At 40.4% G+C, this 16372-nt stretch overlaps 1 protein-coding gene across 4 annotated transcripts in view; it reads left to right on the top strand.

The window, feature by feature from the left end:
- Kcnq3 (potassium voltage-gated channel subfamily Q member 3) overlaps nucleotides 1-16372 on the top strand; it is a 300648-nt gene that overhangs the window by 267371 nt on the left and 16905 nt on the right. For 2 of the 4 annotated variants that reach the window (XR_010052948.1, XM_063263127.1), the window contains 3 exons: nucleotides 3588-3614; nucleotides 13992-14105; nucleotides 15041-15143. Coding sequence is in view for 3 of the 4 variants with exons in the window: in XM_063263127.1 (XP_063119197.1) it covers nucleotides 3588-3614; nucleotides 13992-14105; nucleotides 15041-15143 (244 nt within the window). In the remaining variant the exon portion in view is untranslated. Of the gene's footprint in view, nucleotides 1-3587; nucleotides 3615-13902; nucleotides 14106-15040; nucleotides 15144-16372 lie in introns of those variants that run through there. The other 2 variants (XM_063263128.1, NM_031597.5) reach the window with 1 other exon arrangement.

Below are 16372 nucleotides of genomic sequence, written 5' to 3'. Positions count from 1 at the left end.
TAGAATTTAAAAAAAAACCCTATGATATTCAAATATATCCAGCCTAATTCTCAGAAGTAAACCAGGCATCACAAATTTTTAAAGACTTCTAGATGACTCCAGTGGGCAACTAGAGGTAAACAGCATGGTACTAGAAAGTGTTGTGAACAGAATCAGAGAACAGTAGAAGCTGAAGCCAGCATCATCAGCTATCCTAACAGTCTGATTACTCTATCACTTGGTCTAACCTACACTCACAGACAACTCCCCAAAAGAAAGAAGGGCACAGATGACCAAGGAGTTCTCTGGAAACCCAATAACGGTGCTTCATGTTCTCAGAGTTGTAAAATTGAACTAAAGGCCATGATGATGGATAACTGCTTCCTAGGGCCAGCATAAAGAAAGCATTGAGGAAGTCACCACACATTGATGGCCACTGCATTTCAAATATCAAAGTTCATAATTCATTAGTCATAACAGATTTTCTGAGATAAGGCAGTGTTCACAACTGTAGGAGTTTATTAGAATTGGAGGCATTGTTTTGAACACACAGAGCCAACATACATCTACAGAAATGATGGTGGCAGGTTGGTGGTGGTAAAACCATCTTGACCAGGAGCCATTATTTCATTCCACCATAATGGTTCATGGTGAATACTGAATACCAGGATGAGCAGATGATGATCCCAGGCTCTGCTTACTGATCAGTGACCTAGGGCTCAGAATTCCCGGACATTTTGATAGTTTCCCAATGCATTTGTCCTCTTCTTACTGCCTGAATTCCAAAACAGGCTCTTCCTTTTCAATGTTTTGATGACTTGAGTTTTGGATATAGACAGATGTTGAACTTCTAGAACCCTTGACTAAGTAGAAAAGGTAAAAGCACAACTGGCTCATTGCTGGGGTGGTGCCTGCTTTTGAAGCAGAGCTTGCTGAAGCATGTTACACAAGCAAGTACATGTCATTTCAGTGAACCATAATGCAACCCAACAGTAGGTAAGTAGCTCTCTCAACACCTACCCAAGACTCCCACACACTCAGTATGAGATCTATGATTGGCTTATGCATGCTGCCTCCATACATTCTTCTGTTCTCACCATGACTTAGGGCAGGGATCTAAGGAAGCTGGGCCAACAAGATGGCTCAGTGGCTAAAAACACTTGCCAGTAAGCCTGATGACCTAGGCTTAGTACCCATGCAGAAGGGAAGAGTCAGCTCCTACAGGTTGATTGGCTGCCACATACATGTGCACACACACTTGAACCCACTCATCTATCAAGCTTGAAAGATTGAAGGAACTAGAACGACATTAGTTTTATGGACTGATTGCTTTAAAACTTCACAATTGATGGCCATAACTAAGATTAAACTGTAAAACCTGATCATAACCTTCGAGACTTGCAAGCCCTTTCCCAGAAAAACCTTTCCTGCCTCATACTTACTGGGCTCTCACTTCTCAGGAAGGTCTGACATGAGCTGAGATAAAGCACTCAGAAGAGAAAAGAGACAAAGGATCTGACTTGTGAACGTCATCAAGGGGACTTAACTTGTAGAAGAGGCAGGAAGCAAGAGATGAATAGTTAAAGTGACAAGTTTGGGTTCTTCACTGTGTCTTCTTAGACTTACTTGCCTGGATGTTACTAATTGTACTTTGAACATTTTACTACTATTGCTATTACTAAATAGATGCTGAAACTGCATAAATCAGAGCCTCCCTAGAGTGGGGCAGTATCTTCCCCTTTAAGAAACAGAATAACCTTGGACTCAAAACCAAGAGCATGTGTACCCAGACTGAATGTAGAGTTAAGAAGATTTTCATTTACTGTGCATCCCAAGGCCTTGGCAATGGGCCTATTCCTTTTGGTTGATTTATTATAAATACTGCATTGTCCTGGCTGTCAGACACTTGAGGGCTACATTGTGCTGCAGACAGCTGCTGTGATATGGGAACGGCTTTTAAACTAAGAGGGAACATTTCTTCCTTGTTTTATTTCAAGGACAAAAGTACAAAGTTGCAAGAGAAACTCACTTAGCAACCACTCCGAAATGAGGCATTCCTTTGGGAAAGGAATGTCCCTGAATGCCAACCCACGCCATATGCTAGTGACAGAGAAAAAGCAGATACACCGATGCTGCTTCACCTGCTTACTAAAGGATTTTTTCCTTTTGTCTACATTTTAAATGTAATTTTATTGAGATACACTTAACTCCCTAGAAGACATTCTGATGGTTTAGTGATCTGAGTATATTCACAAAGTTGGACAACCTTCATCACACTAACACCAGGGTAATCCATTTTGTCAGAAAGAAATCTTGTCTTCATTTGTGATTTCTCCTGGACCTCTCTTTCCATCCCTTGTGACCATTTTTATAAGTGAAGTGTCAGAACACTGAGACTAATAACTGATGTGATCTGGCAAGTACATGCTGGAATAAAAAAACAGAGCCCAGTTCTTCTGCCAATGCTCTTGTTCTTTCCATTGTGTGTCTCAGAAGAAAAGTTATTTTAGAAAGAAGTGTGTGGTACTCCAGTACAAACTTACCTGCATCCCACAGGTTGGGTCAAGGGACATTTGTATAAACAATGCCCATTTATGAAGGAGTTGATGTTGTGAGAGTGAAGTAAAGTAAGATATGACTATATCTGTCTTGGTACCTGATTCATAGCAGTTTATTCGATCAATGGTGACTAAGTCTTCATCAAAGGGATCTATGAAACATAGTGGAGATGAAATAGGAAAGAAAGACACTGAGTTCTGAAATTACCGCCTTAGGAAACCTCAGTTGATGACCCCAGATCTAGAACACCCTGTCTGGATTGAGGCTCAGCCCAATGGACTTGATGGATGGAAAAGACTGTTCTACATAGAGAAAGGATGTAGAAGACTATAGGCTGATCTGAGCAAAGACTCAGAGTAGTGAATATGTGGCGAGCATGTGCTCTACCAGGCATGCTCTAAAGACACATGGGGTTGGGATCCCAACTCTACTGCTTTACATCTGAGACCTTAGGCAATTTATTTAACTTCTTTGTCCCTCAACTTTCTCATCAGAAAGAAATAGTATGGGGTTGAGGATTTGGCTCAGTGGTAGAGCGCTTGCCTAGGAAGTGCAAGGTCCTGGGTTCGATCCCCAGCCCCGAAAAAAAGAAAAAAAAGAAAAAAAAAAAGAAAGAAATAGTATGACAATAGTAGTTACTCTTAGAGTTGTTATAAGACTTACTTGACATGTCCAAAAAACCCAGCCCTTACAATAATAACTGATGAGAGAAGAGACATGAAATAATTTACTGTACAGTGAACAATGTTTACCATGATGGTAGGGAGGGTAGGAAGAGAGCAACTACGTTTGGCAGTCGATTTCCTGATATACTGCAAAACAAACTTCTGAGTTGAGTGATAGATCCTGGTATTGAGTAAGCAGTCACCCATTTTCTTGATGAATAAGCAGCTAAGACAAACTTGGGAGCACAGGACCAAATGGTGGTAGCAGGAGCATGGGGCACATGGCCTTTCAAATGAAGCTTTAAAACAGTCTGTGGGGTAAGATGTAACCATTTCATGCCATTTATGGGTCTTTTCTTTTTTTTTCTCTTCCCTCTTTTATAGGAAAGAACAACTGGAAGCAGCAGCCAGGTACATGTTTTATTATGAATACCTTCCCCATCTCACCATTGTTTTGGGAGGAAGGTTCAGTCCCACATTGTGGAAAGCTGCTAGGAAGCCATGTTGGTCACAAGTTAGTCTTTGGTGCTTACTCTGTTGCTGACGACTGGTTCCTCTGACATTTTCATGTGAGTTTAGTCAAGGACAACTTCATATGAATAATAGCAAAAGCTACATACTGAATGTCTGTCTCCTCAGAGCTGAGCTCCAAAACGGTTATCAGTTGATCTGCACAGTCACCATGTGAGAGAAGTCCTAGTATCTTTCTTTGTGTATAAGGAGACCAAGGCTCAGAGAGGTTCATCTCTTCCTTCTGAATTCTCACAGAAACTAAGTAACAAAACCAAACACCAGAGTCAAACCTGAATGTTAAAACAATGTTTACCATTGTACTGTTTTCCATTTCTTCATTGGGCCTCCAGATGGCATTTTCTGAAAGCAAATACAGACTGTAATTCATGAGCCCCATATACCAGAGGCTTTCCAGTATATCATAGACACCGCGGGCTGCTGCAGAGGCAAGAAGAGGTTCAGGGTTGTATATAACTACTTTTCTTGACTTCCTACCCCACTGTAGAAGGTGCCCAAGTTCTAGACCCTGTTCTAGTTTATAAAGCAAGATTATTAACTTTGAAAAAATATTATGAGGTGATAAGAGATGGCAACATACAGCTCAGGAGAGTATTGATTTAAACCTATGGAGTGTTTGGAGTGTTTTCTGGAACTTTGCACGTGGCATTTTTGGATTATAGCTATTATATATATATTCTGAACTGGACTATAGTTGCAGGTAACTGAAACCATGGCTACGAGTACTGAATATTACTCTAAATACTTAAAAATTACTGACCCTGGTTCAATTGATGACCTGATATGTACATTTGAGACTTTTCTGGGGGTGTTTCTTTTGGAATGGAAAAGAGGCTCCCTGAAAGGCAGCAACCAACTTATTTATTTCTCTGTGAGAACCCTCCACTCTGCCAAGGTACAGAGGGAAATCTATTACCTGATTTGTTGGGGTTAGAGTTGAGTTTCTGTTGGCTCATCCTGAGAGGAGATCAAAGTTGGTTACAGAGCTACTCAATCCTCTCACCTAGGATTTGAACTGTACTCAGGTAGGGCTTGCAGATTGGTGAGGGAGGCAATAGGAACAAGAGTGAACCCACAGTCTGGAGTAACAGACAGATAAATCTTGAGGAAGTGTGGGCTCTATTCTTTCATATGAGAAGGCAGGGAATATGGTGACAATAAAATGTTCAAGAATAGACAGATGCTTTAAATGAAAGAAAACTTGCTCCTGCTCATTGCTACCTTATGGATAGCTTCTTCAATAGGCTGCCAATCAACGGACATTCCAGTCTCACTTCATTATTATCTCCAAATAGAGTAAAATCTGAAATTCATCTTATTGACTCTTTCTAGAACAAACAGCTCACTGTTTGTTTGTTTGTTTGTTTGTTTGTTTGACAACGTAAGGAAACAGTTAGGTTTCCTGTTTCTTTTCAGATCCAGGTATATTTTTGATGGTAAGGAAGGAATCATTAAGTCAGCATAGTGGTGGAATCTCAAGTTCTTGCTTGCTTAGTTAGGGCTTTCTTGGATGTTCTGATTATGTGAACTTGCTTGTGGAACATAAGCCCAGCCGAATACTTATGGTTAACTGGAGGATTGGCTCTGATAATGTTATACTTCTTTCTTCATGTGTATGCTCCTGAGATTAATCAAAAGAAAAAGAGACAACTTCAATGATTGGCCCACAGGGAGCTGAACACTTGTCATGATATGCTGCTTAACTTTTATAAAACTGGAAGCAGTTGGCTCCCCCCACCTCTTCTTACTTTGTTTGAATATCTACATTGGGATGAACATGGTTAGGATTCAGAAATTCTGTAATAAAGTATTGTGTGTATAACATGTACATATGTGTATGTATACATATATGTATATATTACATACATATAATATTTATATATATATATACATATATATATATATCAGTGTTGAGGCTAAACCTATGCCTGAAATATGTATAAGGTACCCCACAAATACTTGTTGAGTGAATAGCCTGCCTTACCCCATGTTTCTTTCAGGGAGTTGATCTAAAGTACTCACACACCTTACACCACCAGCAAACAGAAATAGTCAACCCTCTTATACCCTTTAGGAAGGAATATCCCTAGAGTGCAAATAGTTAGTGCCCTCAGTGTTCATGAGTACCAATTGAACTCATTTAACTTGATGAACACATGATCTGGCCTTACAGCAGTCTCCCTCAGCCAAGAACTTTTCTTGTATCACTTCATATGATTATTATCTGTTTCACTTGCGATTCTGCCTGATGTACTCTGTTGACAGTGACATTCTCTGACTCTTCACTCTTGCCCCATCAGTCATTTTCCCTTTGATCCTGCTTCAGTGTTCTTCTGAGTCATCAGTGTGTACTGATGATTACCTAATATACTTTTTCTTGTCTGCTCTCTCTACTAGACGGATACCTCTGAGGCACCTAAACATAACCTGACAACTTGGTCAACTTTGTGTACATACACATGAAAGTGGGTAGACAGAGGATAGGTAAATGAATGAGTGGATGAATGGAAGATGGATAAGTTAATAAACCAATAGAGAGGTAGGTGGATGGGAGATGGGTGCGTTCAATGGATGGATGCAGATAGATAGTGGGTGGATGAATAATGAATGGAAAAAGTCTATATTAGATAAATAGCATAAAGTCAATTCACAATGTAATAGCTGACATTCATGAATTGATGGTCAGAAATCTCTGGGATCAAAGATAAGGACATCCTGGATTTTTCTCTGTCATCTTCTTTGTTCATTCCATCTGGAGTTTACTCTTATAGCTGATTATCCATGTGTTGATTAATCTATGTATGCTAGCAGACCCAAGATAAAATGTTTTCTTCTTTCCCCTATAGACTTAAACCCATGAGCCAGCAGTTTCAAAAATCAAAGGAAGCCAACTTATTGGCCCAATTTGGTTTTATATTCATGCTTTGAACAATTTCTTTGGCTTAGAAAATAGAGGCTACTACTGGCCAACCCTTTTGGTATGTTTCTACCACAGTGGATTAATCTATAATCATTGACAAATGCACCTCTAGGTACATTTAAGACCTCTAGGAAGGTCTTAAATGTAACGACATACTCCCTCCCCACATGAATGGTGAATGTAACAGCAAGCAGACAAAAACAGTTGTTATCTGTCAGGTCATGATGTCCACCATTAATTTCAAAGTCTTGGTAATAATATTGCACCAAGGATCATCCACATTAAACTATAGTAAGCCTCATTTATCAAAAGTGTGTTGGAAGAGACTAGTATTTTATATTCTGGCCATTATAACTATCAGTTATAAGTATTCAGAATATAGGCGTCAAGACCCCTGCTGAAAATTGGGGAAACTGTGAATTTAAATTCTAAAAACAGGTACCTGCCTTGAAAACTGATTGCTTGAACCCAACTGTTTAATTTTTTTTTCAAACAATTCACTCTGAGTAACAAACATCCTTCAGAATGCCTATTTGTCTTTAAAGAGCAAAAACATCATTCCAGATACCTTTCTGTTTTCTTGCCTTGAGATTATTACTCTCTCATTTAGTAGAAAATTATTCTTTGGATCAAAGAATTTAAAACAACGGTAGTAACTTAAAAGAATGAGTATTTTTTACTTGCCAGGCATGGCTCTATGTTCATCAAACTTCACAGGCACCCTATGATCTAAATACCATTTTTAATCCTCTTTTTATGCATAATAACAGATTAAAATTGGTTAAGGACTTTGCACAGTGTCTATGTAGAAAACCGCAAAGAAGTGCTTGGATCTAGCTGGTCGAGGTCAACAGGTCCTGGTCCCAAGAACAGAGCTAATCCCTGAAGTTGCTTAGATGGTCACTGCAGGTGTCCCATTGCTTGTTTGTTTTCCTTTGCCCTGTCTTCGCTCACAGAGCTGCAGTCCTTGCCAGAAGAGGAGACTATGGAGACCAGAGAAGGCCTAGAGCCAGAATTCACTGTGCAGAGGAAGAACACGCAGCCCAATGCTGTCATTCATACTCTGTCCCTCTGACATCAACACATGAAATTCATCTCACAGTCGTGTGTGTTTTGGCAATAAAGTTCTTCCAGACCCTAGAATCAGTGATTGTAAAGGGGGAAAAGGAATTTTGATAGCACTTAACTCAATCCCCTAATTTTATTGATGAGAAAATCACTGCTCAGTTCAAAACAAGAGGTTAGAGTATGACCCCATACAATTAATATTTTCTCTTGCTGTCCAGACCTACAACAATGGCTCAAGCTGCAGAATAATAGAGAGGCTGAAATGAGATTTGGGCCAAAGTGTTATATCCTCAGCAGTCCCTGTCATGTGGTAAATGCTATGTATGCCTCTATTTTCCCTGGGAAATAATTGGGATATCGTGGCTATTTAAAACACTTCCTTAATACTGGACTATGATAAGGTTGGCACATGGATGTTGGAGAGGAATCAATACATAGGTTTTGTTTACAATACTAGCTGTAGGCCTAACATTTCATAATATTCCCCACCAAGTCTGACTATAAGAGCAACAAAGGGACAGGCAAGATACTGTCCCCACCACCAAAGTAGGGGTGTATATGGCATGGACTTGATGACTCCTTGATTCAAGAAAAGCTGAAAAGATATCATATATGGATATATATTATGAAAATATGACCTACTCCTTCAAGCAATGAGTATCCATTCACACTTAAAACCCAAGCAAACATTTTACCTTCTCCAATGGCAGGAAACTAGCTGACAGCTAGAGTATTTTTCTAGTTTTTTTCAAAAGCTATGGAAATTCCAATTTTATGTCTGTGAAAATGTGCAAAGGGATATATATATATACATATATATATGTATGTATGTCATGTCATGTAACATCTCTCCCACAATCACCTCATTCCTTAGCACAGAAGAACTTGCCACAGCTCTTCTTATCCTACAAGTTGGAAGGCTATACTTACTTAGCCATTCAATTGTCAGTGATAGATACATTAATGTCCACAGACAGCCATAAAAAATTATCACAAACTGAATGACTGGATGATTTTAAATAACTGAAATTTACCATGGTTCAAGAGACAAGATGTTGCCCGGACCATGCTCCCTCCAAAAACTTTTAAGTGTGATCTTTCTTGCCCCTTCCTAGTTTCTGGTGACCACTGGCTGTCCTTGGTTTGCCATCAGTCCAATCTATGTCTTTACCTGCCCATGGTCTCTTCCTTCCTTAGTATTACTGTGTCAAACTTCTCTTTTCTTTTTATTATAAAAACACTACTCATTGGATCAAAAGTCTACCCATTCCAGTATGACTTTAACTTGGTTGCATTAGAAAGGTGTATAGCATGATGATTCCATACTCAGGCATATTTTAGGTCTTCTACTTATATGGAAGAAGATATAATTCAATGTTTTAATGTTGTACTCATCTGAATAAGACCCTTGTCTTCTGCTCAGATAGAAACTGTGACCAATGATGGAGAAGTTCTATGGTAGACTTTAGTATCTCTTGTTTCCCTGGGTATTTCGTGTTTGACATCAGTGAGCAGCGAACAGTAGGTGGAACTGAGTAAACTCAAGTGGAGCCCTCTAATATTTAAGACTCATGAGGCCCTTGGCATTGGGGCCATTAGATCCTACAAGTATCACCATGGTGATATCATGGTAGATGGTAGAGCTGTTGCTGAAGCTTCCAGGAAGGGTTAGCTATGGAGATTATTCAGCCATTGACAGCAACCAGTGTTCTGTATCTCAGCCTGAGAGGTGTCTATTTGAAACCTTTCATCCTAGTGACTCAACAGCTCTCTGGAATCCTCCTGGAGACCTGGACCAACAACAGATTTCCTTTTCTGCCTCCTCAAAGATTTATTCACTTTTGTTTCCCAGCCCCCCCACCCCCTCCACACCATCTATTTCAACTGTTCTCCTTTCTGTTTTGGCTGCTCTCAAATATATCTGAGTCTTCTTCAGCTATTTGTCCTCATTGTCTTCCTGATTTCTCTGCTCTGGCTGCCCCAGTCACATCTTCCTGCTGCCTGTGCCATCACTACCCCCACTGCTGTCTCTGCTGTGCCCTTCTTTGTGTTGCCAGATCATCCCACAACTAAAGACTTGAAAAAGTCAGGCAAAAGAAGCCTTTAATTGAACCAAATGTGGCAAGAACAGGGAAGTCAGCCCCCAGAGGCTTTCTCACTCAGGGCACTTGAGCAGCTTGATAATAATACCTGAGAGTCCATTCTTGGGACAATGACAATCCTTAGTTTTAGTCTAGTCACAGCTTCACCTCGTCAGCACTTCAGTGAATCATAGCATGTGGTACAAACTATTTCAAACAGCGCTGGATGAGTCTGGACCTCATCATATAGTTTTCTAAATACATCCACGGGCAGTACAAGATAGTTGGCAATAACATGAGGGTAATTTGGCTACCATTGGACTGACAGCCTTTTTGCTCAAGACAGCTAAGGGAGCTAAAGAGGATACAATAGCTACTAATTGGAGAATTACATTGCTCCATCTTCCAAATACTGGTTTTTTTTTTTTTGCAGGAAAATGAAATATTGGGAGTGCTGACAATCAGAACATAAATAATTTATCATTAATACTAAGAGTAATTTTAGCAGATTTTAATGTGCTTTAATAGTATCCTGCACTGGCTCCATAGCCTAGGGAGCTATTTGCCACCTGTTCCATCTCACTACCTTCTGCAAAAGCAAATGTGATGAGATTGTACATGGTAGAAATCCATCAGAATAACGACATGAGATTGGGTTGGACATTTTTGCAATGGTAGTATTCATGTTAATAGCATACTGATGAAGTTCCTGGAGCTTCATGAGATTACAAACAACAACAGAGAATCACACCATGGCTGGATTTTGAACCCAGCTACCTGGATCCCTTCAGATTTATAGTCCTGTATGTTTTCTAGCCAGGGATTCAAATAACCAGGTAGTACAATTAAACAGTGGTCACAGGAATTAGAACTGACTCATCTTCCTGTGTTCTGTGTGACTTGGAACACCCCACAAAACTTCCCTGTGGCTCAATGTCTTTGCCACTGAAATGAGAACGGTGCTAGTACTGACCTCATGTGCTGGTTGGGATGCATCTGTTCCACCTGAAGAGCAAATGCTTACTAGGGATCAGTGTCAAACAATTGTGTACTATTTATGTGCAGTGGGGAAAACATTGTTAGGAGAGCAACATAGACAAGCATTTGCTCCTTTTGGTCTCTGTCCTTTGCCTTTATCCATAAGAAACTGGTAGAGTTTCCCAAATTGTTGTTTAACTAAACTATCTTTAGATGCTGCCAATGCCCTCTAAGCACATATTATTTAACAGAAAAATCATCAGTGACTTAAATTTTGAATGCTGGTGGCCAAGCACCATGGATGAGGACATCTATGGGAATATTGCATGTTGGATATTACATTGAACATCTGGATGGGTTAAAGTGTTATCCTGGAGGCTAATGCTGAGGCACCAGCTAAAGTTTCAGATGAGCGTAATTGTAATTCAGAATTAAGAATAGATATACATTCACCATGCAGATATCAGAACACATCAAAGTTCTGGATGTCAGATCATTTTGCACCATTGAACATGGCTAGCGTTCCCATGGAAGATGGGTGCTATGAGCAGAAATAGAAACCCAGGACCAGTTTGATTTTACTTTTACATCCCCACTTCATCTGTTTTCAGTTTTCAAATTCAAATGTGGATATTGTTTGTCTGCCCTTAACAAACCAGGGACTCTTACTCTTGAAGGAAGACTGTTGTCAGCACCTTCTCCACTATACTCCAGGAATAGTGCCTGCATTATTCCCTGGGAGTTCATATGGAGAGGGACAGAAATGGGTTTTGAAGTTCACTCACCAACGTTGCCTTGCATTTCATTATCCACTGGGGTCTTGGATTTCATGCAGCCCAATTAATAAGTAAGCTGAGCATCCACTTTCCTGGAGGGAGAATTCTGTAAGCCTCTTAGGTGTGGGGGCTGTGAGTAATTCCGAGCTGAGGCTGCTATGCCGATGTATCTGTATTCCTAAGACAGTCTAAAGTGCCATCTGAGACCACTGGGCTATTAAATGAGCATGGCCAGAGCAATTCAGACTTTTAAGAGATGCAGTGAGGCATCTGGATTCCAAGAAAATGAATCTTGAATTTCAGAACTGATAGCGTAAGAGGGTCTTCTCATTATCCTTCTGGTATTCAGAGGTCATGCTGAAATTTCAGGTCAGGACAAAGTGGCTGTCATTCATCTTGTCTTTATTTAGTTTATCTGTAATTAATATCTTTACATTTTATCTTTTACCAAGGCAGAATGTTGAGTTTTAAGGCAAGTGTTAAGTAGATATAAAATGCTATATAAATCCCCAAACTTGTCTCACTTCACATTTTTTAAAAAACAAAATACAAAAGCCTGCCTTTATGCCCCAGGGAATTATGGTGATCCTTTCCACACATGTCATCAGCTTTCTACTGCTTCTGCAAGAAGAGGATTATTTTCTAAGATAGTGGTGACAGCCAGTGCTTACTGAACGCTTCCTGCATCATAGATAGGGATAAGCATTTCCCATGCATTAGCACATTTGACATATAATAACCCTGTGAATGCAAGCATGAGGTCACCATCTTGCACATAAGGAATCTTGCAATGATAAAGTTACATGTCCTAGGTTACATGGCTTATCAAGATGGCTCCACCCAGCCTGAGTTTTGTCCTTGAAGTTTATATGCAAGGTATGCTAGCTATTTAGAAGTGCCAAGGAGAAGTAGGGGCTCTCCCTACTCTGTGATGAAGGAAAACACCTGCCTTCGAAGCACTAGAGTGCTGAATTTCCAAGAGTGCACATTCAGACAGAGTTTCAAATGGCACTTAATAGTGAGGCTGGCTGAGATGGCAAGAAAGGGCATTGGAAAGCAACAGGACCTGGTTGTGTGTCTTGGGGAGTGGTGTATATGGCAGAATACTTATGCTGCATATGGTAAGATGGCTCAGCAGGTAAAGGTCTTTGCCATCAAGCCTGATGACTTTAGTTTGGTCTCCAGAAACCACATGGTAGAAGGAGAGCGCCGATTCCAGCACGTTTTCCTCTGACCTCCTCATGTACACAGCAGCACACACACATGCTTGCACAACCACACACAACATAAATGAAATACCTAATGTAATACATAGCTATAAAGGAAACACTGTATTGAAACAGACTTATGAAATATGTTTTTGATAGAATCTAACAAGAGCTTCTCTGTGGTGTACCTTGTGCCACACATACCTTTTGCTGGGTTCAACACCCTCACAATATTGGATCAGGAAGGAGTTTGTCATCTCCACTAATAATGGAAAGGGATGCTAAATTTTGATTGAAAGTTAGTCATTTGAATCTATACTTTTCCCACCAAAGCTTATGAACCAACTATGTTCTATCAGAGGAATCTGTTTGTGGATAGCAGGTTAAAATGTGCCTGCTCTGTGTAATTTAGGACATTCTTCTGTGTTTGATTTGTGTGTGATGAAATTTCTCTGTGCTCATCACTATTTGGACACCAGGAAATGATAAGGAGACAAATGAAGTTATTGATTGAGAGAAGAACATGAAAGTCAAAGGATTTCTGTTGTATATGATTATATATTAGGAACTCCAACTTGTCCATGGAGGGTTCATCACAAGCATCCCCCATAGAAGCTACAGATAGTATCAAACCCTATAGATGCTGTATCTTTTCCAATACATGCACACTATGATAAATCTTAATTAATTATTGTAAAAGACTAATAAAGAGAATTAAAACAACTATAAAGATATTCTCAGAAAAGTAAAGTAAATGTACCTTCTTTCCTTCTTTAACTTCCCCTGAACTATAGTGTAATTTTTAGAGAACTTGAGTGCAGGCACTTGAAACTGCTTTGGTAAAAGTTACCACTGCATACCCTGCCTCTGTTTTAGGTTCCACATAAACACAGGAGGAAATCCAGGGATGTTGGAAATTTGCTCAAGATATAACCAGTAGTAAATATTCTGAGCTAGAATTAGAATTTGAGCCACTCCCCAACTCCATCCAATTCCTATCTGATTTGTCAAGTTAGTCCTTTGGGTGCACAGTGTCCACACATCCTCAGAAGAGAATGTGATTCTTTGTGGAGGGATGGGAAGTTACAAGAACCTGCACTGAAGGAGGAAAATTGTTCACTTTTGCTTATTTTGTAGCCAAAAGCTGGGTCTCTTGGATCGGGTTCGCCTTTCTAATCCTCGTGGTAGCAATACTAAAGGAAAGCTATTTACCCCTCTGAATGTAGATGCCATAGAAGAAAGCCCTTCCAAAGAGCCAAAGCCCGTTGGCTTAAACAATAAAGAGCGTTTCCGCACCGCCTTCCGCATGAAAGCCTACGCTTTCTGGCAGAGTTCTGAAGGTAACACTCTTCTCCTCTTTCAGCTTCTCCACTTCCTCTCCTAACCTCCCTTCTCCTTCACACCTTTCCCCCTCTCCACTAAAGACCTCTTGGATCCACAAAGCAAGTCTTTCCCATCTCTCCTTCAACCAACTTCATGCCTCATTTTACTAGAGTCTTGGGTTGGATGCACCAGTAACATAGTCCATGACTCAAAAATGAGAAAACTTCCCAGTGGGGAAGGCTAATATCACATCTATGCTTCAAATCAAGCCTTTCCAAGGAGCCTTAGGACCTCCACTGTGACTGATAAGGGCAGCCATGATGAGTCAATTGTCATGGAGAGCGGCTGTATAAAGAGTCAGACACACAGTTATCTGGAGATATACACACTAGCACTCCCAGAAATTGAGAAGAGGCATCAGGAAAATACCCTGTGGGTTAAATACTACAGAAACAATGGCCCCATGCACCTATGTCACTTAGTGGTAGGCAAGACAAGGAGGAAAATGTTGTCCTAGATGTCTAAAGCCACCAAGTGGTTCACATTCATTGTTTCCTTCTCCCTAAAACCTCCAAGGTGTAAAAGGCTCAGACAGTAGCCTCCCAAGGTCATAAGCAGAAATCCTGACAGAACAAGAACCCAACTCACGTCTGTCTCAGTGTGAGACCCACACCTATGGCTCATGTGATCATCCCCACCTGCAGAGCTCTCCAGAATTACCTCCTAGCATCCTCCTCCATTGCAGTTATGACCTTCTCCATTCCTGATTCAAGCTTCTGGACCACAGAGTGGGGATTCTAAAGATGGGTAAATGATATCACAACTGGGGTCCACAATATGGGACTAAAGATGAGATGTGAATAATATATACACAGGAGATTCTGGTTCCATAACAGTCTCTGAGATTTTCCATTTATGATGGATTCCATTGACATACACTTCTCCCTCACAGATGCCGGGACAGGAGACCCCATGACAGAAGACAGGGGCTATGGAAATGACTTCCTCATTGAAGACATGATCCCCACCCTAAAGGCTGCCATCCGAGCTGTCAGGTGATGATCTTTCTTCCCACCTGAATGCCATTCCTAGGCTCCAACTTCATGCCCATTGGACACAGCTGGTAAAGTACCTTTGGAACCTGGGAAGAGGAAAGGAGCCTCTTCCTGGTCACCTTGAGCCAGGTTCTGTGAATGCTTTATACTCTAGGAGAAAGCTACCCTCAGCACAATGATTCTTTCTTAGACAACAGTCAGAGAGACACCTGTTTGGAAACAGTGTTGCTTTAACCTTCCTGATAGCACATCCATCTGGGCCATCTCTATCTGGCTTTAGTCAGCATATATCATCCGGGTCATCTCTCTCTGACTTTACCCAGCATATGATATGAGGGGCGTCAGGGTGTATGATATGATCACATGGAACTTTTCCTCAACATTCACCTCAATTTTTAAGGATAACTTTTTTCTGCCTTTCTTCTTCTATTCTTTAGAATCAGCATTTTATCAGGGTAATAAATTATAGATGCTTTTGTCTGATCAAGAGAATATAATATGCTCATTTCTAGTTTGCTTGAGAATTCTTCAGGAAAGTCAAGGGAGTGTGCTAACTCTTAAAGAAAATACACCAGGCTATGGGTATATTCTCACTTTAATGGGTGGCAGAAATTAGTTACACTATCTCCAGCAAGATGTCCAGTCTAGTAGACAAGTGAGAAAAATAGTCTTATAAGATGTGGACTCCAGCAAAGACTGAGTGTGGTTCCTCACTGTGATATATGATATGACAGGAAGGGTGTTAGGTAAAAATGCATCTGTTACACCTGTTGACTGATCAGTCTCATTCAAGGAAAACCATTTGGTCATACTGACCAAGAGGGGGACTCCGCAGAGCTATTCCAGGCCTCTGTCTTTGCACTCCAATTTATATAATTTTTTAGATGCTTTAATTCAAGGAATAGCAAGCCTTATCTATGAATGGCCAATGTCTTAGGTTTTGTGGTCCCTATGTCTCCATCTCAAGAAATCAGTATTGCCATCCTAGCACATATAGCCACACACAGCATAAGTGAGGGAGTATGGACTGTGTTCCTTTGAAACCTCTGAGCCACCATTCTGAAGCACAGAAGTTGTTTCCCTTCAGTGAATCGAGGTAAAAGGCAGGTATAAACTGGCAAGAAATTCTGTATCATGAAATTTAAGACAAAATGAACTTGAATTGTGTCATTCAAGAAGACACCTGCCAAAGGTTATTGGTGGGGTCTGGGTGGGTAGAGTCTCCTGAC

Source organism: Rattus norvegicus, chromosome 7 (genome assembly GCF_036323735.1).
Source record: "Rattus norvegicus strain BN/NHsdMcwi chromosome 7, GRCr8, whole genome shotgun sequence".
In the NCBI taxonomy this organism is placed as follows: domain Eukaryota; kingdom Metazoa; phylum Chordata; class Mammalia; order Rodentia; family Muridae; genus Rattus; species Rattus norvegicus.
This window is presented reverse-complemented; position numbering and strand designations above follow the sequence as displayed.